The sequence below is a fragment of the Coregonus clupeaformis genome, chromosome 21, assembly GCF_020615455.1.
Source record: "Coregonus clupeaformis isolate EN_2021a chromosome 21, ASM2061545v1, whole genome shotgun sequence".
NCBI classification, from domain to species: Eukaryota; Metazoa; Chordata; class Actinopteri; order Salmoniformes; family Salmonidae; genus Coregonus; species Coregonus clupeaformis.
Window position 1 is genome coordinate 28,191,948 of NC_059212.1, and position 26,079 is coordinate 28,218,026.

General features: G+C 44.7%; 1 protein-coding gene across 2 annotated transcripts in view; it reads left to right on the forward strand.

The window, feature by feature from the left end:
* Nucleotides 1-8,399: 8,399 nt before the first annotated feature.
* The window catches only part of LOC121535177 (extended synaptotagmin-2), a 72,526-nt gene continuing 54,846 nt past the window's right edge, over nucleotides 8,400-26,079 (forward strand). The window contains exons 1-7 of one of the 2 annotated variants that reach the window (XM_041841968.1): nucleotides 8,400-8,540; nucleotides 8,874-9,306; nucleotides 23,122-23,163; nucleotides 24,234-24,368; nucleotides 24,769-24,845; nucleotides 24,945-25,017; nucleotides 25,906-25,995. In XM_041841968.1, the coding sequence (XP_041697902.1) occupies nucleotides 8,881-9,306; nucleotides 23,122-23,163; nucleotides 24,234-24,368; nucleotides 24,769-24,845; nucleotides 24,945-25,017; nucleotides 25,906-25,995 (843 nt within the window). In that variant the 5' untranslated portion in view covers nucleotides 8,400-8,540; nucleotides 8,874-8,880. Of the gene's footprint in view, nucleotides 8,541-8,646; nucleotides 8,753-8,873; nucleotides 9,307-23,121; nucleotides 23,164-24,233; nucleotides 24,369-24,768; nucleotides 24,846-24,944; nucleotides 25,018-25,905; nucleotides 25,996-26,079 lie in introns of those variants that run through there. The other variant, XM_041841969.1, reaches the window with a different exon arrangement.

Genomic DNA, 26,079 nt, shown 5'->3' on the forward strand with positions numbered 1-26,079 from the left:
CTCATGGCAAGAACACTGACCACTCCCCCGGCTGGTCCTGGCAGTAGGACCGCAGGAACCTACCCACATCTTGATTCACCCATTCCACCTGCCCATTAGACTCGGGGTGAAACCCAGAGGTCAGGCTGACCGAGACCCGCAGATGTTCCATGAACGCCTTCCAGACCCTGGATGGGAACTGGGGACCCCGGTCAGACACTAGTCTGCAGGGCCGTGGGGAGACCGGGCAGAGGAAGGAGGCGGCAGGCTTTAGAAAAGCGGTCCACAACGACCAGGATGGTGGTGTTACCCTGAGAGAGGTGAAGATCAGTGAGAAAGTCAATACTCAAGTGGGACCATGGCCGTTGTGGAACTGGTAAGGACTGTAATTTACCCACTGGGAGGTGCCTAGGTGCCTTGCTCTGGGCACACACCGAGCAGGAGGAGACATACACCCTCATGTCCTTAGCCACCAGTACTTTCCGGTCATGCAGCGCACTGTATGGCCGATACCTGGGTGACCAGAGGAGGGGGACGTGTGTGCCCAATAGATTAGACGGTCACAGACAAGAGACGGCACGCACTGGTCCCGTGTAGCTCAGTTGGTAGAGCATGGCGCTTGCAACGCCAGGGTTGTGGGTTCGTTTCCCACGGGGGGCCAGTATGAAAAAAATTTATGCACTCACTAAAACTGTAAGTCGCTCTGGATAAGAGCGTCTGCTAAATGACTAAAATGTAATAATTTTTTAAATATACTGCAGCCCAGCTGGGCACTGAAGTGGAGATGGCTCTGTGCGTAACGCCCGCTCTATGTCCGCGTCCATCACCCATACCACCAGCGCCGCAATGCAGGAGGCCGGGAGTATGGGGGTGTTGTATATTGGCCTCTCCTCTGTGTCGTACAGCCGTGACAGTGTGTCTGCCTTCACGTTCTTCGTACCCGGGATGTAAGACAGTGTAAAATCAAACCGGGTGAAGAATAGGGCCCACCTGGCCTGGCGAGGGTTCAGCCTCCTCACTGCCTGGATGTACTCCAGGTTATGGTGGTCCGTCCAGACGAGGAAAGGGTGTTTTGCCCCCTCGAGCCAGTGCCTCCACACGGTCAGGGCTCTGACAACAGCCAACAGCTCCCGATCACCAACGTCGTAGTTATGCTCCGCCAGGCTGAGCTTCTTGGAGAAGAAGGCACAGGGGCGGAGCTTGGGTGGCGTGCCCGAGCGTTGAGATAGGACAGCGCCTATCCCTACCTCGGACGCATCCACCTCCACTATGAACGGTAGTGATGGATCGGGGTGGGCCAGTACCGAGGCTGAGGTGAACAGAACCCTCAGGTTACTGAAGGACCTGTTAGCCTCAGCAGACCAGCGGAGCCGGGATGGCCAACCCTTCAACAGAGATGTGATGGGAGCTGTTACCTTGCCAAATCCCCGGATAAACCTCTGATAGTAGTTGGCAAAGCCAATAAAGCGCTGCACCTCCTTAACCGTGGTTGGAGTCGGCCAATTACGCATGGCTGTAATGCGATCTCCCTCCATCTCCACTCCTGAGGTGGTAATGCGGTATCCGAGGAAAGAGACGGACTGTTGGAAAAACAGACACTTTTCTGCCTTGGCATAAAGGTAATGTTCCAACAGTCGGCCCAGCACTTTGCGAACCGGGGACACATGCTCGGCGCGCCTAGAGGAATACACCAGAATGTCATCGATGTAGACCACTACACCGTGACCAAGCATGTCCGGAAACACCTCGTTCACAAAGGACTGGAAGACCATATACCACAAACCACCGAGATGCCTTATTGCTATCATAAACTGGTTACCAATGTAATTAGAGCAGTACAAATACATGTTTTGTCATACCTGGGTTATACGAGCTGATATACCACAGCTGTCAGCCAATCAGCATTCAGGGCTCGAACCACCCAGTTTATAAAATACTTTGTTTCAGTTGAGATGACAAGTGTACATCTCCAGATACATTAACCATACAGGGAAGCTGATTGAGTATAGCTCTAGACCTACTGAATAGAGCCCTCTAGGTGACAATAGTTTGTTTCAACAGTTTGTTTCAGTGGTGGTTGTATATACCCCACTGCATCAGTCATATGATGCATTGTCACCTAGAGGGCTCTATTGAGTATGTCTAGACTAGAGCTATGCTCTATCAGCTTCCCTGTATGGTTAATGTAGCTGGAGATGTACATTTGTCATCTCAACATTCGTAGCCCATCAGATTGTTTGACATCTTGTTTCAAAGCGGTTTTCTGTCATACTCTACGCTTCAGGGACTGTCAACTCCTGTCAGCTCTTTGTAATAGCATCCTCTCAGAACTGATAGCCCATTCAAAATATAATTTAGGGGATAAGCAATGGACTGTTATAAAACCACATAGATAGCGATACTTTCCCAGGGTTGCTATATTGTAGCCTGTATCATTGATTCCTATCATTCTAATCATTCCATTAGGCTTATACCTTGGTAATGAATGATCTGTTCCAACTACTATTATCGATGCCACTTTCCTACTGGGATTTGGCAAATTCAAGAGTGCTTAGTTAAAGGCTATAGGTAGGCTACAGTACATTATCAAGTCTCTATTGACATCTAGTGGACAGAATACCTTAGTACATTATGTTTTGTGCATGGTGGGACAGGATAGATCAGGTGTTCTCAAACTTGTTGGGGCCGGGGACTCCTTTTATGATAGCAAATTCATCAGAGACCCCCTCATAATCAGAACACAACTTGAGTGAGATAAAAATAGCATTTCTAGCAAGGAGTTTTACTATGACTTCGGCAGTGAATGGCCGGACGAACCAAGTCTCTGATTATTGCATTGTTGGAAAAGAGCGTTAAAGAAAGCTATTTCTCTGTACTTGTGCACATGACAATAAAACTTTAAACTTGAAACTTCTGGCCCTGGGAAGGAACATTTTAAAGGCCCGCTTCTTGGCATCGGAGAGAAAAGAAAATCAGTTTTCAAGCTAATTTCCTGCAATTATACACATTTTGTCTTGGGGCAGAGAGATGTTTTAGTTGTTGCAGCTATAAAGCTAATATCCTGCAATTCTACAATATTTTCCACGAGGCAGAGAGAAAACGTAGCAATTTTAAAGCTTCAATTACAGTACATTTATGTAAAAAATAAAATAAATAAATAAATATATTGTAACGACCCGGTATTGTGTTGTGTGTTCGTGGGTGTGTTATCGTTCTCATGGGTGTTAGCAGGGGTTAAATATGCCAGGACAGATGGAAAGGTTGGGGGGGTATGATGGGTAATCCTGCGGGGTTTTGGAATGCTTAAATAGGGGTTACGGTCTCATCTCTCTCTCTTCTGTTCGGGACCCTTGACTTGACATGTTATATTCGTATATGTTCGAGGTTTAGCGGCGTGGGCTGTGGCCTGAACAATAGCCCAATCAGGAATAAACCTGTGTTCTGCCTGTACACCTGGTGCCCGTCTCTCTTTTACTTTATGACCCAGCTGGGTCATTACATTGGTGTCAGAAGTGCTTTCGAACGACGGGATAGATCGAGATTAGGCGAGTTAGCTGTTTCAGTATAGGCCGTAGTTAGCTTTAGCGTGACTCGCATCTACCGTCATGATGATCGGGGCGAGGTCGGGAGGGTCAGGCGACGACGGCTGTAGAAGAGCTGGAGAGCCACATGGCGGAAGTTAAATTGTCAGTCCGCAAGATGGCAGAACGGGCGGGTTTTCCTTCAAACCGCTCGACCAGAACAGACGTCACGGCGACGGAGATATCGACGTCACCGCGTGCGGAAATGGCTGGGCCTCCTTATGTAAACAGAGATGGCAGCGCCCTATTGCCATTAGCCACGGTAGCGGCTAAACTTCCAAAGTTCAATGGACAAGGTAAATGGGAAGCAGCTCCTTTGAACCACCTTCTCAAGAAGGACACTGTTTTTCAGTGGACCGAAGAGCACCAGCGGGCGTTTGAGGCCCTCAAACGTGCCCTGGTGGAGGCCCCTGTCCTGTCCTCACCAGACCCGAACCGTCCGTTTATCCTGGACACCGACGCAAGCAATGAGGGCTTGGGGGCTGTGCTGGCTCAGCGTGGTTCTGACGGGGAGCACGTAGTAGCTTATTACAGCAGAACTTTTGATAAGGCTGAAAAACGCTACTGTGTGACAAGGAGGGAGCTTTTGGCTGTCGTGGCAGCAGTACGCCATTTCAAGTACTACCTGGGGGGCCTGCCGTTTGTGGTGCGGACGGATCACTCCGCCCTGCAGTGGCTTCTCTCCTTCAAGGAGCCAGAGGGTCAGATCGCCCGCTGGTTGGAGGAGCTGCAACCCTACGACTTCCAGGTGGAGCACAGGGCCGGCCTTCTCCACAGCAATGCAGACGCCTTGTCCCGCCGCCCGTGTGCTGAGGACGGCTGTGGGTACTGCGCCAAACGGGTGGAGCGAGAGAGGGAACTGTGCATGGAGGAGGGAGTCACCGCCACGGTGAGTCAGCTGAGGGTGACAGAGTGCCGGGAGCTTGAGGCTGTGGACGTCGGGGAGTGGAGGCGTCGCCAGGAGGAGGACGCAGAGCTGCGTCCTGTGCTGGGGTGGGTGGAAGAGAGAAGACGACCGTCGTGGGGGGAAGTAGCCCCTCTATCACCAGTCACCAAAGGACTGTGGGCTAAATTCTCAGTCCTTAGAGTGGTCGAGGGAGTGCTCCAGAGGGGGTGGAAAAAGCCAGCTACTGGAGAAATGACGTGGCAGGTAGTGGTTCCCAAAAGGCTGCAAGGGAGCGTGTTACAGCAGCTTCACGGGGGAGTAGGCGCAGGGCATTTTGGGGTCTCCAAAACGTTAAAGCGCGTATGTAAAAGCTTCTATTGGACCAGGCACAGGAGGGATGTGGAGGACTTTTGCAGGCAGTGCGACGAGTGTGCTGCTAAGAAAGGACCTCCAGGTCAGTCACACGCCCTCCTACAACAATTCCCAGTAGGGGAGCCCATGGAGAGACTGGGGGTAGACATAGTTGGACCGTTTCCAACCACAGACAGCGGTAACAGGTGGATTCTAACTGCTATGGACTACTTCACCAAGTGGCCAGAGGCTTACGCTCTCCCAGACCAGGAGGCAGAAACAGTAGCTGATGCGTTGGTAGGGGGAATAATCAGTCGGTTTGGGGTGCCACAGTCTATACACAGCGACCAGGGGAGAAACTTTGAGTCACGGGTGTTCTCAGAGTTGTGTAGACGGTTAGGCGCGGAGAAGACGCGCACTACTCCGCTTCACCCCCAGAGTGATGGGCTGGTGGAAAGATTTAACAGAACATTAGCACAACAGCTGGCTATCGTTACCTCAAAACACCAGAGAGATTGGGACACCCACTTACCGTTTATTCTTATGGCATGTAGGTCGGCTGTTCAAGAATCGACTGCGTGCTCCCCAGCGCTACTAATGTTAGGTCGTGAGTTGCGCACCCCAGCCGAACTGATGTTTGGCCACCCTCCTGATAACGACGACAGGGTTTTGCCTGGCCCGAACTATGTTCGTCGTCTGCAGAACCGGTTAGAAGCGGCTCACACCTTCACAAGAGAGCAACTCGAGAACGCAGGAATGCGCCAAAAGCGCCACTATGACTCACGCGCTAGGGGGAGGCACTTTGGAGCGGGAGAACGCGTGTGGCTTCACAACCCCACGCGCAAGAAGGGGGCGGTGCCCAAAGCTGGACAGTGCCTGGGTGGGGCCGTGCCTGGTGATAGAGAGAGTGGGGAGGTGACGTACCGGGTGGAGGTTCCCCACGGAGCAGGAAGGTGGTGGTCCACCGGGACCGATTGGCGCCCTACAGAGGGAGGAAAACGGTAGGGAATGGAAGTGAGGACTCTGATGTGAGCACATGGGGACAGTCTAGCGAGGAGACTCTAGCGCAACCTGAGCCTGGGACGGGGGCTGCCTCTTCGGAGGGCGCTGGAAATGACATTGGGGCAGATGAGTGTTCTGGGGGTCCACCAGTGAGAGTCAAGGGGAGGCACAAGAGACTGATGCGACCTCCGGGTCGTTTTAAGGATCTCATGGGTGCTAGCAGGGGTTAAATATGCCAGGACAGATGGAAAGGTTGGGGGGGTATGATGGGTATTCCCGCGGGGTTTTGGAATGCTTAAATAGGGGTTACGGTCTCATCTCTCTCTCTTCTGTTCGGGACCCTTGACTTGACATGTTATATTTGTGTATGTTCGAGGTTTAGCGGCGTGGGCTGTGGCCTGAACAATAGCCCATTCAGGAATAAACCTGTGTTCTGCCTGTACACCTGGTGCCCGTCTCTCTTTTACTTTATGACCCAGCTGGGTCATTACAATATATATACAGTACCAGTCAAAAGTTTGGACACACCTACTCATTCAAGGGTTTTTCTTTATTTTGTTTTCCTATTTTCTACCTTGTAAAATAATAGTGAAGACATCAAAACTATAAAATAGCACATATGGAATCATGTAGTATTTTAGATTCTTCAAAGCAGCCACCATTGATGACAGCTTTGCACACTCTTGGCATTCTCTCAACCAGCTTCACCTGGAATGCTTTTCCAACAGTCTTGAAGGAGTTCCCACATATGCTGAGCACTTGTTGGCTGCTTTTCCTTCACTCTGAGGTCCAACTCATCCCAAACCATCTCAATTGGTTAGAGGTCGGGTGATTGTGGAGGCCAGGTCATCTGATGCAGCACTCCATCACTCTCTTTCTTGGTAAAATAGCCCTTACACAGCCTGGAGGTCTGTTGGGTCATTGTCCTGTTGAAAAACAAATGATAGTCCCACTAAGCCCAAACCAGATGGGATGGCATATCACTGCAGAATGCTGTGGGAGCCATGCTGGTTAAGTGTGCCTTGAATTCTAAATAAATCACAGACAGTGTCACCAGCAAAGCACCCCCACACCATCACACCTCCTCCTCCATGCTTCACGATGGGAACTACACATGCAGAGATCATCCATTCACCTACACTGCGTCTCACAAAGACACGGCGGTTGGAACCAAAAATCTCAAATTTGGACTCCAGACCAAAGGACAGATTTCCACCGGTCTAATGTCCATTGCTCGTGTTTCTTGGCCCAAGCAAGTCTCTTCTTATTAATGGTGTCCTTTAGTAGTGATTTATTTGCAGCAATTCGACCATGAAGGCCTGATTCACGCAGTCTCCTCTGAACAGTTGATGTTGAGATGTGTCTGTTACTTGAACTCTGTGAAGCATTTATTTGGGCTGCAATTTCTGAGGCTGGTAGCTCTAATGAACTTATTCTCTGCAGCAGAGGTAACTCTGGGTCTTCCTTTCTTGTGGTGGTCGTCATGAGAGCCAGTTTCATCATAGCGTTTGATGATTTTTGCGACTGCACTTGAAGAAACTTTCAAAGTTCTTGAAATGTTCCATATTGACTGACCTTCATGTCTTAATGTAATGATGGACTGTCGCTTCTCTTTGCTTATTTGAGCTGTTCTTGCCATAATATGGACTTGGTCTTTTACCAAATAGGGCTATCTTCTGTATACCACCCCTACCTTGTCACAACACAACTGATTGGCTCAAACACATTAAGAAGGAAAGAAATTCCAAAAATTAAACTTTTAACAAGGCACACCTGTTAATTTAAATGTATTCCAGGTGACTACCTCATGAAGCTGGTTGAGAGAATGCCAAGAGTGTGCAAAGCTGGCATCAAGGCAAAGGGTGGCTACTTCGAATAAACTCAAATATAACATTTATTTTGATTTGTTTAACACTTTTTTGGTTACTACATGATTCCATATGTGTTATTTCATCATTTTGATGTCTTCACTACTATTGTACAATGTAGAAAATAGCAAGAATTAAGAAACACCCTTGAATGAGTAGGTGTGTCCAAACTTTTGATTGGTACTGTATATATAATTGGTGGAGTACTGCGGATCCCAATATCCCTGTGAGCCTCCCAGGCCCATCTTGCCCAGGGTTAAAAACATAAATTGTAGATTCATAATATTACATTTTATTGTATTATATTACACCACGGATCTCTTGGCCAAAATTCGTTCTGTTGTTAGTGAAATTCATTAAAAATATATATATATATATTGACATCTGGCCACAAACCCCCTGCAGTAGGCTACATCAGGGGACCCACTTTGAGAACCCCTGTGATAGATGACAGGTACAGTCAACAGTAAAAAAAAAACACTGCTGCACCACATACTCCCTACTAGTTAATGATTAGACTATTATGTTATAGTTTTTTGTTGTTGATTATTAGACTATTCGATAATTATTTATGGTTCAGAGTACACGTGTCCACGAGATGGCACTTGGAAATCCCCTTTTCAAAAATCCCTCCCTGAGTTTGACCTATCTTGACAATGATAATTTCCTGTTAAAAAAATTAGAAAGGGGCTGAGCCAGTGGGCTGAACCATGATCCTGTATTGTCTGCGTGTTGAGGCAAATCACTCTGAAGCAGGATCTGGTGAAAGGATTATTACTGGTGTTGGAAAATAAACTATTCGAAGGACGTCATGCAGTGTACGGGACTGGTACACTGAATTTAAATAATTACGGATGTTGAATAGGGAAACGGGTGAGGAAAAATATATCTGTAATTTAACCGAAAATTAATAACGAAAGTGTGTTGTAATTTTGGTTCATTTGCAGCTGTTGGTAATCGGGAAACTCATTAGCCACGGAGCAGGTTGACAGGTCGACCAACTCAGCTGAGCCCTTTGCTCTGAACTATGATTCAATCAATCGGAATCTTTCCTCAGTGGCTGTGGTTGCAACAGTTTAACAGTGGTAACATTGTAACGTTTCTCTGCGTGTTTTTATTACATTGTAGAAGATGCATTGTGTCTGTGAGTGTGAAATGTTTGCCTGTCGCTTATTGTCTTCTCTCTATTCTGAAACTTCTTTGTAGAGTGGAAATGAGAAAAGCGGCGGCGGAAAAAAGTGAAGCTCAAGGAAAGGAGCCTGGAAAGACAACTTCCACAGGACCAACAACGGCCAGGGAAAATGGACCGAGTTTACCAACAACACCGATCACTCCAGTCAGCCCCACGACCCCAATAATAGCCCCGGTGGTTCTGAAAGATGAGCCACAGTCTTCTGTCACAGATGCCACTCAGATGTGGATACAATGTGCCAAGACCTTCATCGTTATTTTCCCCATTTATGTGTTGGGATACTTTGAGTTCAGCTTCAGTTGGGTTTTAATAGGGCTTGCAATCTTTTTCTGGTGGAGAAGAAATCAAGGCCATAAAAACAACAGACTGACCCGTTCCCTGGCATTCTTGGAGCATGAAGAAAAAACAGTCCAACAAAGTTTGGCGACCTCTGAGTTGCCACCATGGGTAAGAATTACATTGTTTTGTTTTATTAAGTTAACATTTTTTAAGGTTCTAACACACCTACCTTATTCCTGGTTAGTTGTAACAGATGATTAGGGTTGTGAATGTTATTTTCCCCACAGCTCAACTGTCAGTTAAATAATCAGGTAGGTGGGGGGTGGGGGGTGGGGGGGTCATCGGCAATGTGCCTCTCTAATTTTGTTCGGGACTGAGCAAATTTCTGGTCTGCTGAGCACAAAGTTGAAAGTTGTGAAAATTCTGTGCAACTTCCAGCGCGCGTTTACTGTGAACGCTGAGGCTGTACCCGCTTTAAGTTACAGTTTTAACAGTGATCATAATGTAGGCCTACCATCAAAAAAAATATGGAGAAAATACATCCCATAACATTTAAACATGGAAATAGCTGTTCTATCATTCCGCCTACAGTAGCAGCCAATGTGTGGTGTTCAACATAGGCCTACATTCCATAAGACTTTTGAAAAAACCTGCAGGGCTTGACATTAACCTGTTTATCCACTTGACCTTCAGACAGGGTGACTGAAAATGATGTTGTTTGATGCAAGAAACCACTTTACAAAATAAAATGCATTATTATTCCCATGCCATTATTAGAGAATCAGACAAATTATGCTACTTAGCTTATTCAAGCCTGTCTCAAAATACAACGCTGCCCCTTTAAGACAAAAAAATGCTCATTACCTGACTTGCTTTTTCAAAGATGTCTAGAAATGTACACATTTTGTGCTCTTGTAGGAAGCAATCACTCCCCTATTGCTGACTACAAATTATCTATAACTGGGCTAATAACTCACTAACTAGAAAAGGATATTAACAAAATGTGCACACCTGGCTACATTAAGCTCTTGCTTTGATCTCAAAACAAGCACATTTACTTATGACCATAGCTGTAAACACAGTCCAGTTCAGAGTAAATGGCACAGATCCATATATGGCAATGGTCTATTTGCAAATAGGCCTACTGCAGCTCTGATTGGTTATGCCGTACCGGTCTGTGAAGAGTAAGGGCTGAGTCTTGCTTGTCAATGCAATAGAATCCTTCTCCGATGTGTTCTGCCTACTACAACAATCTCTTGCATATTTCATTTTGTTTCGGTATGTTGCATTAAAACTGGCTAATATTTTGTTGATTTGTTCACAATTGCCACAGTAAAGGGAAATGTTAATGGTGTTAACTAACAGGGAAAACTCTAGAAAGTTGAGTGAAGTTCAATCTCGTCCTTCTCTCCGTGGGCTGATATTTCTTCTGCGCAGCAGTCTCGGGGCTACTGCGCGCACACACGCAGTTTAGAGGGAACATTGATCATTGGTCACCACAGTCACCACCAGTCTCAGCTCACCTATAGTGTACTACTGCTTATCACTGAGGACTGGTCAAGTCCACCAAGGAGACAAGTGCCCAGGAACCAATGGTATTATTTTAGGCCCAGCTCTGTTGACATGATGTAATGATAACTGGAGACAGAGGTTAAGTCCCAAATGGCACCCTATTGCCTATGTATTGCACTACTTTGTGGTGCACTATATAGGGAATTAGTGTGCCATTTGGGACGCACACAGAGTATCCCTCCATTACATGATACACACCTTTATTTTGATGCCCACAGAACAATGGCTGTTTCAAGGAAAACATCCACTGATCATGTGGATCTCGCAAATAGCCATAGAAAGGTCACTCTTATTCATTTGACGACTTCACACAGGCTCACAACAAATTAGGACCTAATCCTATGTCTTTGGGCGAGGATTTATATTATTCTGTTTGGGTGTGATGTACCCGCCCTTTCAGCTGCAGGGGTCGAGGCTGTTGGGTCTGTTGTTTACTAGACGGCCATCGATGTCTTTCCAATTTTCACTTTCTATTTATACCCTGAATGCTTGATGTGGACAAACTGAGGTTTCCTCCTTGAGATAAGGTTTTGGTGGAGGGTGTAGTCCTGCATGTCACAGGCCTACATACTTGGCTGTTACACTGTTGGGTGCAGTCTGTTGGGTTTTGTGTAGGGCTGTCAAACAATTAAATAATTAAGATTCATTGCTAGGTAACATGACTAGCTACCTAACAATGTCGTTTGTTTTCAAACCAGAAAATAGCAGCTCGCAAGTATTTTAAAACGGCCTGCGACATGCGCACGAATCTGCGGCAGAAACCCCCCCCCCTCCGGTAATATTGGGCATAACTTTTACATGATTTGGGCTAGAGGCGCATGGTCTTCAGAAATGTAGCTAAAGGCACAAGCATTGACTGTAGCTGGGTTCCATGTTGTGTTCTGCGCTCAAAAGGGTCAGTGCGGAGAAACACATTTGCTTAAAAGGTTGAAGAAATGGAGACATGATGAACGGTGGCAAAATGTACGCGATAAATGTTATTAACGCGTTAACTTTGACAGCCCTAGTTTTGTGACATACATTTTATTTTTGTGACATCAGATAAATAGCCTTAATTCAGAGGTGAGTGTCGAGCTGTATGTAGTGTAACATCTTATCTTTGCTTAGTCAGACTCAGCTGAAGATCATAGGGAGAGTTGTTACTGTATCTCTGAGGGATCAGGGAAGGGAAAAGTCCATTCACCTTATGAGAGGTAGTTGTCTGAACATTGCGACTGATTATCATTGTTCTTGGTTGGGATATAGTTGATCCCACTTCTCATTCTTAGGGTGGATTTACATTAGTAAAATATGTCTAGTGAGATCTATCTCTCTTCAACATCAGATTTGCAACGTGTCTGATAACACTAGCCACATTCCTGCTTCATGTGTGAGTGCAGCTATTAGCATACCGTAAATACTAGGACCGGGACGATACCAGTATTGCGATACTCATTAGTATTGTGGCAAGGAAACAAAACATGAAGCGGATTTAACTTCTTTAGGAACAGCCTTAATGTTGGAAACAAACATCCATTTTGTTGTCTTCCAGAGTCACATCTATTTATTTTCCAAGCTGTAGCACACAATATTTTCCATACAGCAGGTTTTTAAAGGACCAAAGAGTTAGGTCTCCATTGTGTCTTCATTTTTGCTGTAGAAAACATATTGTGATTGGTATCTTCACAGCCCTAGTACAGTGAGGGGGGAAAAAAGTATTTGATCCTCTGCTGATTTTGTACGTTTGCCCACTGACAAAGACATGATCAGTCTATAATTTTAATGGTAGGTTTATTTGAACAGTGAGAGACAGAATAACAACACAAAAATCCAGAAAAACGCATGTCAACATTTTTATAAATTGATTGCATTTTAATGAGGGAAATAAGTATTTGACCCCTCTGCAAAACATTACTTAGTACTTGGTGGCAAAACCCTTGTTGGCAATCAGAGGTCAGATGCTTCTTGTAGTTGGCCACCAGGTTTGCACACATCTCAGGAGGGATTTTGTCCCACTCCTCTTTGCAGATCTTCTCCAAGTCATTAAGGTTTCGAGGCTGACGTTTGGCTACTCTAACCTTCAGCTCCCTCCACAGATTTTCTATGGGATTAAGGTCTAAAGACTGGCTAGGCCACTCCAGGACCTTAATGTGCTTCTTCTTGAGCCACTCCTTTGTTGCCTTGGCCGTGTGTTTTGGGTCATTGTCATGCTGGAATACCCATCCACGACCCATTTTCAATGCCCTGGCTGAGGAAGGAGGTTCTCACCCAAGACTAGACGGTACATGGCCCCGTCCATCGTCCCTTTGATGCGGTGAAGTTGTCCTGTCCCCTTAGCAGAAAAACACCCCCAAAGCATAATGTTTCCACCTCCATGTTTGACGGTGGGGATGGTGTTCTTTGGGTCATAGGCAGCATTCCTCCTGCTCCAAACACGGCGAGTTGAGTTGATGCCAAAGAGCTTGATTTTGGTCTCATCTGACCACAACACTTTCACCCAGTTCTCCTCTGAATCATTCAGATGTTCATTGGCAAACTTCAGATGGGCCTGTATATGTGCTTTCTTGAGCAGGGGGACCTTGCGGGTGCTGCAGGATTTCAGTCCTTCACGGCGTAGTGTGTTACCAATTGTTTTCTTGGTGACTCTGGTCCCAGCTGCCTTGAGATCATTGACAAGATCCTCCCGCATAGTTCTGGGCTGATTCCTCACCGTTCTCATGATCATTGCAACTCCACGAGGTGAGATCTTGCATGGAGCCCCAGGCCGAGGGAGATTGACAGTTATTTTGTGTTTCTTCCATTTGCGAATAATCGCACCAACTGTTGTCACCTTCTCACCAAGCTGCTTGGCGATGGTCTTGTAGCCCATTCCAGACTTGTGTAGGTCTACAATCTTGTCCCTGACATCCTTGGAGAGCTCTTTGGTCTTGGCCATGGTGGAGAGTTTGGAATCTGATTGATTGCTTCTGTGGACAGGTGTCTTTTATACAGGTAACAAACTGAGATTAGGAGCACTCCCTTTAAGAGTGTGCTCCTAATCTCAGCTCGTAACCTGTATAAAAGACATCTGGGAGCCAGAAATCTTTCTGATTGAGAGGGGGTCAAATACTTATATCCCTCATTTAAAATGCAAATCAATTTATACAATTTTAACATGCGTTTTTCTGGATTTTGTTGTTGTTATTCTGTCTCTCACTGTTCAAATAAACCTACCATTAAAATTATAGACTGATCATTTCTTTGTCAGTGGGCAAACGTACAAAATCAGCAGGGGTGTCACACCCTGGCTCTGGGACTCTATATGTTGAGCCAGGGTGTGTTCATTCTATGTGTTGTATTTCTATGTTGGGAGTTCTAGTTTGTTTATTTCTATGTTGGCCTGAGTGACTCCCAATCAGAGGCAACGAGTGTCAGCTGTGGCTGGTTGTCTCTGATTGGGAGCCATATTTAAACTGTCTGTTTTTCCCTTTGTGTTTGTGGGTTCTTGTTCCAGTTGGTTTTGTGTTTGTACCGTGGACTTCACGAGTCGTTTGTTGTTTTGTTTATTGTCCGTATTTATCACTAAAGATAAATAAACATGTTCGTTCATCACGCTGCGCCTTGGTCCTCCTCTCTTACCGACGATCGTGACAAGGGGATCAAATACCTTTTTCCCCTCACTGTAAATACCATGGTATATAGACAAACAAAAATAAGGATAGCAATTCAAACTATATAGGAGCTTCATCTGATTGTCAATCACTTCAAAGGGCTCCTTAACTAGGCTACCCGCGCACGTTCATCCACTCACAATATTTCTCCACCCTCCAAACAGTGGTGAATGGATAGAGACCTATTTTACACAAAACACAGTGTAATGACATTTGGCGATTGTCTTTAGGCCAGAATTTTGTGTCCACTGCTGTCTGTGCGTCTCGGTGTCCGCCACTCATCTCTGCCTTGGCAAAATGTCTGTGTTCTCGTCGAACTACATCGCATTTTGGAGTGTAGGCTATACCACCTGTTTTCAAGTCCATTCGCACATTTTTCATGCCTCTGACATGCGGTAATGATTAATAATGGTGTAATAGCCTACAGGTTTTTCTTGACATTTTGTTTTAATTATTGTGATGGGTTCATGTTTTACCGATATGGCGTACCCCCACTATTTATTTTGGCGGGCGCCGTACTGCCTTACTTTCACCCTTGGTCGTCAAAGTAGTGTAGTATAAGGAGGCCCTTATTTGTATGGGTACCCATTTAATCAGCCAGCTAGTTTGTTTCCCAACTTCAAACAACAGTTCACTTTCCCCACATCACTGTGCTTGACAGTAGCTCATCAGCCCTCATGGAGAGACTATGTAGGTCTGTACTGGCCCTTATACTTATTACCTGCTGTGTCAGAGCTCCTGGGGATGGGCTGATTTACACTAGGCTAGGAGGGAGGGAGGAGAATATGGCTAAACTCCAGAAGACCAAGCTTCTTTTCGGTAAAATGTAATCAGCGGAAGACCGACATGAATGCTGTTGGGATATCCCATCATTCTGACACACTGTAGGGTGTCTAATAAAAACACATATTTTGAACAATGGGTAAAATTATATATTAATGTTGTAGATACTTCTCTAAGAAAACCAATGATCCAAACCTCATGTCTCTATATTAAATAACAATGTCTGAGATGTCTTATTTAAGATACTCTTTGAAGAGTATCTATCTCTCTCTCTCTGTTTTTCTCTTTCTAATGGTGTCATCATGGCGTGTCAGTCCGGCATGGGAGCGATGAGTGTTGAACAGAGCCTTGTGCTGTTGAGTTTTGACTCTGACTACAGGGAGAAGAGAATAGGCCTTGTTTGACTCGTTCAAACCTACAATCATTGGTTCAAACATACGAGTAATGTATCTTTGTTGCATATGACCCTAACCACCTCCACACACTGTCTCCTCTCATGGGAGTGATGAGTGTCAGTGACTTGGAGAGGGAAAGACCTAGTCCAGTCATCATCACAGTGCTCACTCTCTGGATAATATGACTGTGACACATTTATGGGGGATCTAAGGACAACACACACAGCAACGCAGAAGCTTTTACAAGGTGATTTTTCCTCATTGTTATACCATGTGTACCACCTCCCTGAGACAAAATCCCTTTCCTGTGTTGCCTGTATAGTACTACAGTACTTTAGGTTATGTAGTATAGAGCCTGATCCTACTCTCATGCAGTGTTTCCCCTATATGCATTTAGCAGCGGCGCACTGCTTCCTACTGTAGCTCATGTTCAACAAAGGCCTGTGACGGTCTCTCTGTGATTTGATACTCCGCACAATGGTGCTCTCTGGTTCCTGTGGTGATTATGCGTCCTGCCCCACACTACCCTAAATGCCGAAATATAGGTGGGAACAACTGTCTTGTCATATAGTATGTCCTGTCCTGCGACATTGACCTCCCACTGTTGATATATTGCTATCTGACTACTGGCCTGACTACCTTCCACGGTAGCAGAAAGGGCTGAACGTGCACCTTCTGGTTGAGTTGGATGTTGGAGCTGTCACTTTTGACCTGCTAATCTGTAATGCCTCAGACACAGTTACTGCTACTGACTTTTGACTTAGTAAGCAAACAGAACAGAAGATATGAGTGCGATAGAAAGTTTCATGGCACTAGAGAGCTGATGAACGCAAAGGGGGCGGGGCACGCGTAGATAAGATGGCGTATTGAATAGAAAGCGGTACAAAACACCTCGATTAAAAACATAATATTCAAAATCAGTAAGTTAGACTAAATATTAGCATTTCATATATTCGCAGTTAATATAATTCAATCTGGATAATAACACAAAACAGATCATAAGGCTAGAGAAATATATAGACAAATATTACAACAACACGCAACACCCAAACATGACTGAAGATGAGCGTGGAGAGCCGATCCCCAAAAGGAAACGCGACTCATCGACTGATACAGATGATATATGCTTTTCACCACTGGGTATGGTAAGTGTGGAAAGCGACCTGTTGAAGTCGATAAATGACAAATTGGGCATACTAGAATTGGTCGTAAAAGAGTTGAAAGCGAGTCTTCAAATGAGTGACGAAAAAGCTTTGGTAATGGAGAAAGAAACCAAAAAATTAAAAGTGACAGTCTCTAAGATGGAAACGGACGTTAGGGAACTAAAATAGGAGAACAACCTTCTGAGAGAAGCCTTACTAGACATCCAAACTAGATCGATGAGAGAAAATCTAGTACTTACGGGTATTCAGGAAAAGGAGGGAGAAATAACAGAGAATATTATGAAGGACTTCCTGCATACAGCGCTACAAATCCCACTCGAGGCTGTCGATAAAATCCAACTCGAACGTGTACACCGTTTCGGAAAAAGAGGACAGAAATATGAGCGCCCAATCGTTGCCAAATTTGCTTTTTTTAAAGATAAAGCTATGGTGAAAAGCCTAGGAAAAAGACTTGCTGGCACAAAAATAGGCATGAATGATCAGTTCCCGAGGGAGATTGTAGAAAGACACAAAGTTCTGTATCCAATCTTCAAGGAAAACAGATTAAAAGGGAAACGTGTTGCACTCGTGGTGGATAAACTATATATTGACAACCAAATGTTCAGAGACACAAAGACTACTCCATGGCTATTCTAAAAGTTGTAATAGAGGAGTCGAATATTGGAGCACCCGATACTAGCAATGATAGGGATTGTAATATTAAATAACATTTATAGTAAGTATAGTATTTTATAAAAGGATAAAACGACATAACTAGCAGAATAACACATCTTTAAATACAAATAATTAGAACATGGCTTTTTTGGCGGGAGGTTGTTGTTTTGGCGGATGGTTGTTGTGGTTGGTCCTGTGTTCTCTCTGGCGTCCTTTCCCCCTTGCGGCAGATGTGGATGCGGGTGCGTTTGCACGCTCTGCCCATTTCTTCCGCAGTCAACCATGTGGTGTGCATTTTTGTGTTTGAAAAGGTGCGCGTTAAGTGAGTGAGAGGGGAAATGGTTGCATATCCCAGAGCCGACCGGGGGTCTATGAGCAGGGGTAGTGAGAGGGAGCTTTCAATTTTGTGTAGATGAGGGATATACATTTTTAAATATAGTATACATCTAATCTAATTTTTCATTGTCCTATCATGATGGAAAGATCCCTAACCCTATAACCTGGACACCCACCTGAGCGACCCATACACCAAAGAGAAGTTCCCATCTCTTTTATGGACCTGCTGTGAGTATGCAGCCTAAACAGAGAAATACATGCGGTCGGAGACCTACTTGAGCAGCACCGCCCCCTCAAGATTCTGAGCCTGCCTGGCAGGGTTGGTCCTACAAAGCCAGAGCCCCCTGATGGGAGAGCATAATTTACAAGGAAATTCTCAAAGCTGCTAAAGAGAACCTTGACGACCTTTTACCTAGCCGGTGGGGATTCCGGTGGGGTACGCCCACCCAGGTAGTGGCAGTGCTGGCAACACTGGCTGCAGTAACCCATGGGGAGGGGGTCACACTCGGACAATCAGAGAGGGGGTTTATCATTGTGGCCCAGGTGGCACAAAATAATCAAAGGTCTGACCGCACGGAGATGCTTGGGAAAATGGTTACAACAGGGGATCAGAGTGTTTGTGTCTCAGGTGAAGAGGGTGGATCTGATCTCCATCACCTAGGACTAATACAATGGCAATCCGGGTTATATGTTAGAATCCTACGTGTGAACTGCCGACATTATTACGCATATTAATTGATAATGATGGAAAATAGGATATGCATAATAAAAAAAATATTATATATATATATATATATATATATATATATATATATATATAATATGAGGTGAAAGCATTGGAAATGCTTTTGCCGGTTAATCTGCTTCTGTTTTGTGGGTGGCACTGTGTGCTGTTTTCGATGGATGGGTCCTGGCCTCTCGGGGCCTTAGGGATCCGGAGGGACGTGGGTGGGATGCTGATCACTGGGATGACGGCTCAACTTGGGATGGGGAGGGGCTTTAGCGGGGGAATTAGTGGAGAACAATTGAAGGGTTACTCCGTAGCAATGCAAATATCACGGTACAGCTATATGGACACTCAATCATTACGGTATTTTTTATTGGTAAATTTACAAACATATATAATGATAAATTGACTTGAAACTTGTATCTCATTATGGTGTATGGTGAAATAAGTATAGCCAGTTATAATTGTAATGGCTTAGCTGATAATAACAAAAGAAGAACAATATTTACATGGCTCAAAGAGAAGGAATATAATATCTATTGTATACAGGAAACTCATTCAACAATTCGAGATGAAGTAGTGTGGAAAAAAGAATGGGGGGAATATACTTCTCCCATGGGCAAAGAAACTCAAATGGGGTGATGATATTAATTAATAGTAATTTCGATCCAAATGTGCAAATTGTCCAAATAGATACGCAAGGTAGATGGATTATTTTAAATATGTTATTGGACCATAAACAGATATGGCTCATTAACCTTTACGGACCAAATAATGATGATCCACAATTCTTTGACAATATATACAGTGGGGAGAACAAGTATTTGATACACTGACGATTTTGCAGGTTTTCCTACTTACAAAGCATGTAGAGGTCTGTAATTTTTATCATAGTCACACTTCAACTGTGAGAGACGGAATCTAAAACAAAAATCCAGAAAATCACATTGTATGATTTTTAAGTAATTAATTTGCATTTTATTGCATGACATAAGTATTTGATCACCTACCAACCAGTAAGAATTCCGGCTCTCACAGACCTGTTAGTTTTTCTTTAAGAAGCCCTCCTGTTCACCACTCATTACCTGTATTAACTGCACCTGTTTGAACTCGTTACCTGTATAAAAGACACCTGTCCACACACTCAATCAAACAGACTCCAACCTCTCCACAATGGCCAAGACCAGAGAGCTGTGTAAGGACATCAGGGATAAAATTGTAGACCTGCACAAGGCTGGGATGGACTACAGGACAATAGGCAAGCAGCTTGGTGAGAAGGCAACAACTGGAAGAAAATGGAAGAAGTTCAAGATGACGGTCAATTAACCTACGTTCTGGGGCTCCATGCAAGATCTCACCTCGTGGGGCATCAATGATCATGAGGAAGGTGAGGGATCAGCCCAGAACTACACGGCAGGACCTGGTCAATGACCTGAAGAGAGCTGGGACCACAGTCTCAAATAAAACCATTAGTAACACACTACGCCGTCATGGATTAAAATCCTGCAGCGCACGCAAGGTCCCCCTGCTCAAGCCAGCGCATGTCCAGGCCCGTCTGAAGTTTGCCAATGACCATCTGAATGATCCAGAGGAGGAATGGGAGAAGGTCATGTGGTCTGATGAGACAAAAATAGAGCTTTTTGGTCTAAACTCCACTCGCCGTGTTTGGAGGAAGAAGAAGGATGAATACAACCCCAAGAACACCATCCCAACCGTGACGCATGGAGGTGGAAACATCATTCTTTGGGGATGCTTTTCTGCAAAGGGGACAGGACGACTGCACCGTATTGAGGGGAGGATGGATGGGGCCGAACTTAATATTTGGTACAGAAACCTTTGTTTGCAATTACAGAGATCATACGTTTCCTGTAGGTCTTGACCAGGTTTGCACACACTGCAGCAGGGATTTTGGCCCACTCCTCCATACAGACCTTCTCCAGATCCTTCAGGTTTAGGGGCTGTCGCTGGGCAATACGGACTTTCAGCTCCCTCCAAAGATTTTCTATTGGGTTCAGGTCTGGAGACTGGCTAGGCCACTCCAGGACCTTGAGATGCTTCTTACGGAGCCACTCCTTAGTTGCCCTGGCTGTGTGTTTCGGGTCGTTGTCATGCTGGAAGACCCAGCCACGACCCATCTTCAATGCTCTTACTGAGGGAAGGAGGTTGTTGGCCAAGATCTCGCGATACATGGCCCCATCCATCCTCCCCTCAATACGGTGCAGTCGTCCTGTCCCCTTTGCAGAAAAGCATCCCCAAAGAATGATGTTTCCACCTCCATGCTTCACGGTTGGGATGGTGTTCTTGGGGTTGTACTCATCCTTCTTCTTCCTCCAAACACGGCGAGTGGAGTTTAGACCAAAAAGCTATATTTTTGTCTCATCAGACCACATGACCTTCTCCCATTCCACCTCTGGATCATCCAGATGGTCATTGACAAACTTCAGATGGGCCTGGACATGCGCTGGTTTGAGCAGGGGGACCTTGCGTGTGCTGCAGGATTTTAATCCATGACGGCGTAGTGTGTTACTAATGGTTTTCTTTGAGACTGTGGTCCCAGCTCTCTTCAGGTCATTGACCAGGTCCTGCCGTGTAGTTCTGGGCTGATCCCTCACCTTCCTCATGATCATTGATGCCCCACGAGGTGAGATCTTGCATGGAGCCCCAGACCGAGGGTGATTGACCGTCATCTTGAACTTCTTCCATTTTCTAATAATTGCGCCAACAGTTGTTGCCTTCTCACCAAGCTGCTTGCCTATTGTCCTGTAGCCCATCCCAGCCTTGTGCAGGTCTACAATTGTATCCCTGATGTCCTTACACAGCTCTCTGGTCTTGGCCATTGTGGAGAGGTTGGAGTCTGTTTGAGTGTGTGGACAGGTGTCTTTTATACAGGTAACGAGTTCAAACAGGTGCAGTTGATACAGGTAATGAGTGGAGAACAGGAGGGCTTCTTAAAGAAAAACTAACAGGTCTGTGAGAGCCGGAATTCTTACTGGTTGGTAGGTGATCAAATACTTATGTCATGCAATAAAATGCAAATTAATTACTTAAAAATCATACAATGTGATTTTCTGGATTTTTGTTTTAGATTCCGTCTCTCACAGTTGAAGTGTACCTATGCTAAAAATTACAGACCTCTACATGCTTTGTAAGTAGGAAAACCTGCAAAATCGGCAGTGTATCAAATACTTGTTCTCCCCACTGTATATGTGCTTTCTTGAGCAGGGGGAAGTTGCGGGCGCTGCAGGATTTCAGTCCTTCACGGCGTAGTGTGTTACCAATTGTTTTCTTGGTGACTATGGTCCCAGCTGCCTTGAGATCATTGACAAGATCCTCCTGTGTAGTTCTGGGCTGATTCCTCACCGTTCTCATGATCATTGCAACTCCACGAGGTCAGATCTTGCATGGAGCCTCAGGCCGAGGGAGATTGACAGTACTTTTGTGTTTCTTCCATTTGCGAATAATTGCACCAACTGTTGTCACCTTCTCACCAAGCTGCTTGGCGATGGTCTTGTAGCCCATTCCAGCCTTGTGTAGGGCTACAATCTTGCCCCTGACATCCTTGGAGAGCTCTTTGGTCTTGGCCATGGTGGAGAGTTTGGAATCTGATTGATTGATTGCTTCTGTGGACAGGTGTCTTTTTTACAGGTAACAAGATGAGATTAGGAGCACTCCCTTTCTGGGAGCCAGAAATCTTTCTGATTGAGAGGGGGTCAAATACTTATTTCCCTCATTTAAAATGCAAATCAATTTATAAACATTTTTACATGCGTTTTCCTGGATTTTTGTTGTTGTTATTCTGTCTCTCACTGTTCAAATAAACCTACCATTAAAATTATAGACTGATCATTTCTTGTCAGTGGGCAAACGTACTAAATCAGCAGGGGATCAAATACTTTTTTCCCTCACTGTATGTAGTGAATAGGGTTCCATTTGGGATGCAGCCTGCCTGCAGAAGCTCTGTCTCGCTGGCAGTTATGTAATGGCCAACTGCATATCTGTCATAGTCGACTCCCTGCTTCAGCAATCGCAAAGCGGTTTGGTGCTGCTGTTCTCATGCTGTCAGCCTTAGATAGCAATAATGCAGCATTGTCTCTGAATGCACAGAATCAGCACTTCCCTCCTCTCTAAGCTTTAAAACCACATCATCATTTTCATCTTCCCCTTCCTCATCTTTCTTAGACAGGCACAGATATCAAAGCTCTATTATAAGAGGATTTAATGTTGAGGGATTGTTTTGGAGAAAAAGTGGGAATGCTGTTTTGTATCTGTTCTGGTTGTGTGTGTGTGTGGGCTGTGTACAGAACTGCAGATGCCAGAGAGCCCTCATATTGTTTGGACTGTTCTGTGTACTGTAACAGTATCTGGTTTGTCTTGAACAGCTATAGGGAGTGTACAGGGAGATTACTATAGAGCTTGACCTTGGCCTGGATAGCGGCATAAAACACTACTTAACAAAAGGGATGTGCTGTGTATATCAAACAGACACTACAGTATCCTGTCATCAAACAACAGACACTACAGTATCCTGTCAAACGTGTCAGTTGGGTTACTGTCTATTGCTCCCATAGTCTTTACTGAAAGTCTGTAATCATTTCAAACACTGTTGACTAACCAGGAATGAGACATGACATTTTCATGTTGAATCTACCCATCTGCATCTCTGATCAGACAGCCCACGTATTGAAGGAATATGAACTGATCAATGTTATTTTCTTTCATTCCAGGTTCATTATCCAGACGTGGAGAGAGTGGAATGGCTCAACAAGGTACTGAACATCTTCACTGCAGTGTCCTACAGTATACCGACCAGACCTGGATTCAAATAATATTGGAGATCTTTCAAATACTTTGAGTGTTTGCTCTAGCCTGCCTACCAGATGGGCGGGTTTTGGAGTTTTGGGACTATTTACATTTACATTTTAGTCATTTAGCAGACGCTCTTATCCAGAGCGACTTACAGTTAGTGAGTGCATACATTTTCATACTGGCCCCCCGTGGGAAACGAACCCACAACCCTGCCGTTGCAAGCGCCATGCTCTACCAACTGAGCTACAGGGGACTATCCTATTGGTCTTTCAACCCAGGCAAGCTCAATCAAGCACAGATAAAGTATTTGAACTGATTTAAAATAGTATTTGAACCCAGGTCTGATACCAACTTCCCCAGCTGCAGCACTTGCCTTGCTTTACAGTGTGGACTGGAAGCAGGCTGGGAGGCAGGACAGGCTGGGAGGAAGGCAGGCAGACTGGGAGGCAGGCAGAGCAGGCAGGCAGCAGCCTGATATAAATAGGCCCGTATCTGGAGCTCTGCTAACCCAGCTCCAGTACCAGCCTCCTTGGAGACCCTTCTCACTTCTGGAACTCACTGGAGGGGGATTTAGTCCATGTTTCTAAGACACAGTAGATAATAAAAATAGAAACTTTTGTTTTCTTGGCCTCTATTGGTTAAGCAAAAGTGTTAGATGCTATTGTTTTTATAGTAGGCTCATATGTGGTAAGGAGCACATGCATCAGTACTTAAACAAAGTAGAGCCAATAAACTGTAGCAGGGCCACACCCAAACAAAGAACATGTGGCAGTTGAGGTAATGGTATGTGTGGTAGGCAATTATGAGGGCATTTCCTACCTGTTAGCTATGACACAGTAATGCTCCTAATTTTCCTTCGAGGATTAATAAAGTATTTCTTATCTTCAATTCAACAGTTTAATATTTAGTCCTATTAAATAAAACCATACAGAGAACAGGGCCATAACCTGTGTAGTGTGTCTGACAGACATTGAGTTTTGAGAATATGACCCGTCTAACCCTGATTTTTCCTGGCTGTCTCCTTACCCAGACAGTGAAACAGATGTGGCCGTACATCTGTCAGTTTGTTGACAAGCTGTTCAGAGAGACCATCGAGCCGGCTGTGAAGGGGGCTAACGCTCACCTCAGCTCCTTCTGCTTCACCAAGATAGACATGGGGGACAAGGTGAGACTGAGGCATTTAGATATGCATATATATTTCCAGGGATGAGTTATGGGGTCAATGTTACTGTTAGTTATGTTCCCACTGTTATGTCAATCAGTATGGAAAGTGTTCTATATTTTGTTTTTATAGGTGTTTAGTTTGTATAATATAGTTCATAGGTGTTTGTCTATAGTCATTAGCCATATATCAACTATGTCCAGCTATGTTTCCTGCATGTACATTTTCAAACTTGTTAACCTTGTAAGGGAACTTGGGGAACACATCCCTGCTTGACGTGTGGTTGGGCAAGCACAGTTAGGAAGTTTTCCCTCGTTTGAGCACCAGAGGCACTTGTCAACCAGTGGGTCCTGCTTTGTCATCCCCCCTCTCTCTACCCCCCTCTCTCGTTTTCTTTCTGCAGCCACTAAGGGTGAACGGGGTCAAAGTGTACACTGAGAATGTGGACAAACGACAGATTATCATGGACCTGGAGATTAGGTAAAGTCACATGCACTGTGGTTCAATTTGAAGAAATGTCTGATTTCATATAATTGTATATCATAACATATTGGGTTTTGTTCTATTTTGTTCTATCAGCTTTATTGGAAATACAGAGATTGATGTTGACATCAAGAAATACTACTGCAGAGCTGGTATAAAAAGTATACAGGTAGTCATGTTTTTAATACCATACACATGCATACACTACCTACTATTCTGAAATGTTGTGACTCTCCCGCTATTGAAGAGTTGATATACCAGACCTTCTGAGTTTGGAGAGGATCTGTCTGGTGCATTAGACTAACCATTAGCCACCTCCATATTTGGCTATGCATTATATAAACTGTAGTTTTTTTCTCCACACAATATGTTGACACACATAGATAAGGATGAAAGGTGATTATACAATATGGGCAGAGGTTGCCCTTGCAAACCACCAGCATATTTGCTGTTGAGAGATCAGAGAGAGACAGTTATATTCAGTAGCCTACAGTAAAGATTGCAAATCCATTCTGTATGGCCAGATTTGAGACTGTTTGAGACAGGTGGTCTATGCGTCCACTCTGATAGGCTGTTTAGGTATCAGTCCAGATTTCAGACGGTTTTGTTGGCTCCTAATAGGTGGCTGGCTTTTCACTGTAATCATTTGTGACAGTATTCAGAATGAAGCCCTTAAACAAGATTTGTTTTGATTCTGAACAAGCCACTGTGTTGAGTATACGTAAGAATAAGACCACATAGGAGTATGGTAATCGAAAATGTCCTCTTAAAATAGAGTAAACACTGATCTAAATATAAAGGTTAAATATTTCCATTGCATGTTAAGGGATGACTTTGTGTTTAATTGCAACCACATTTGGAGTGTCTACATTTCTGAGTAATTAGTAATATCAGTCATGATGGATACTAATGGAATCAGTGGAAAACTGGTCAGACTTTTCCTTGAAAAGGAAGTGATATTTTCCTAACAAGGCCCATTAACTATATAGACAGTTATCTTGAAGCTGTGGATAATAATAATGTTTATCATACCACTGTTTTGGCCTGTTTTCTGCAGCTTCAAGGTGTCTTGAGGGTCGTCATGGAGCCCCTGCTCGGAGACATGCCATTGATCGGAGCAGTATCTGTCTTTTTCATAAAGAAGCCTGTAAGTATTGGCAGCCATTTTTACTAATTCTACAACTATTGTAGTCGTTCGATCCTCTGAAGAGGGAGTGGTCTGCAGACAGCT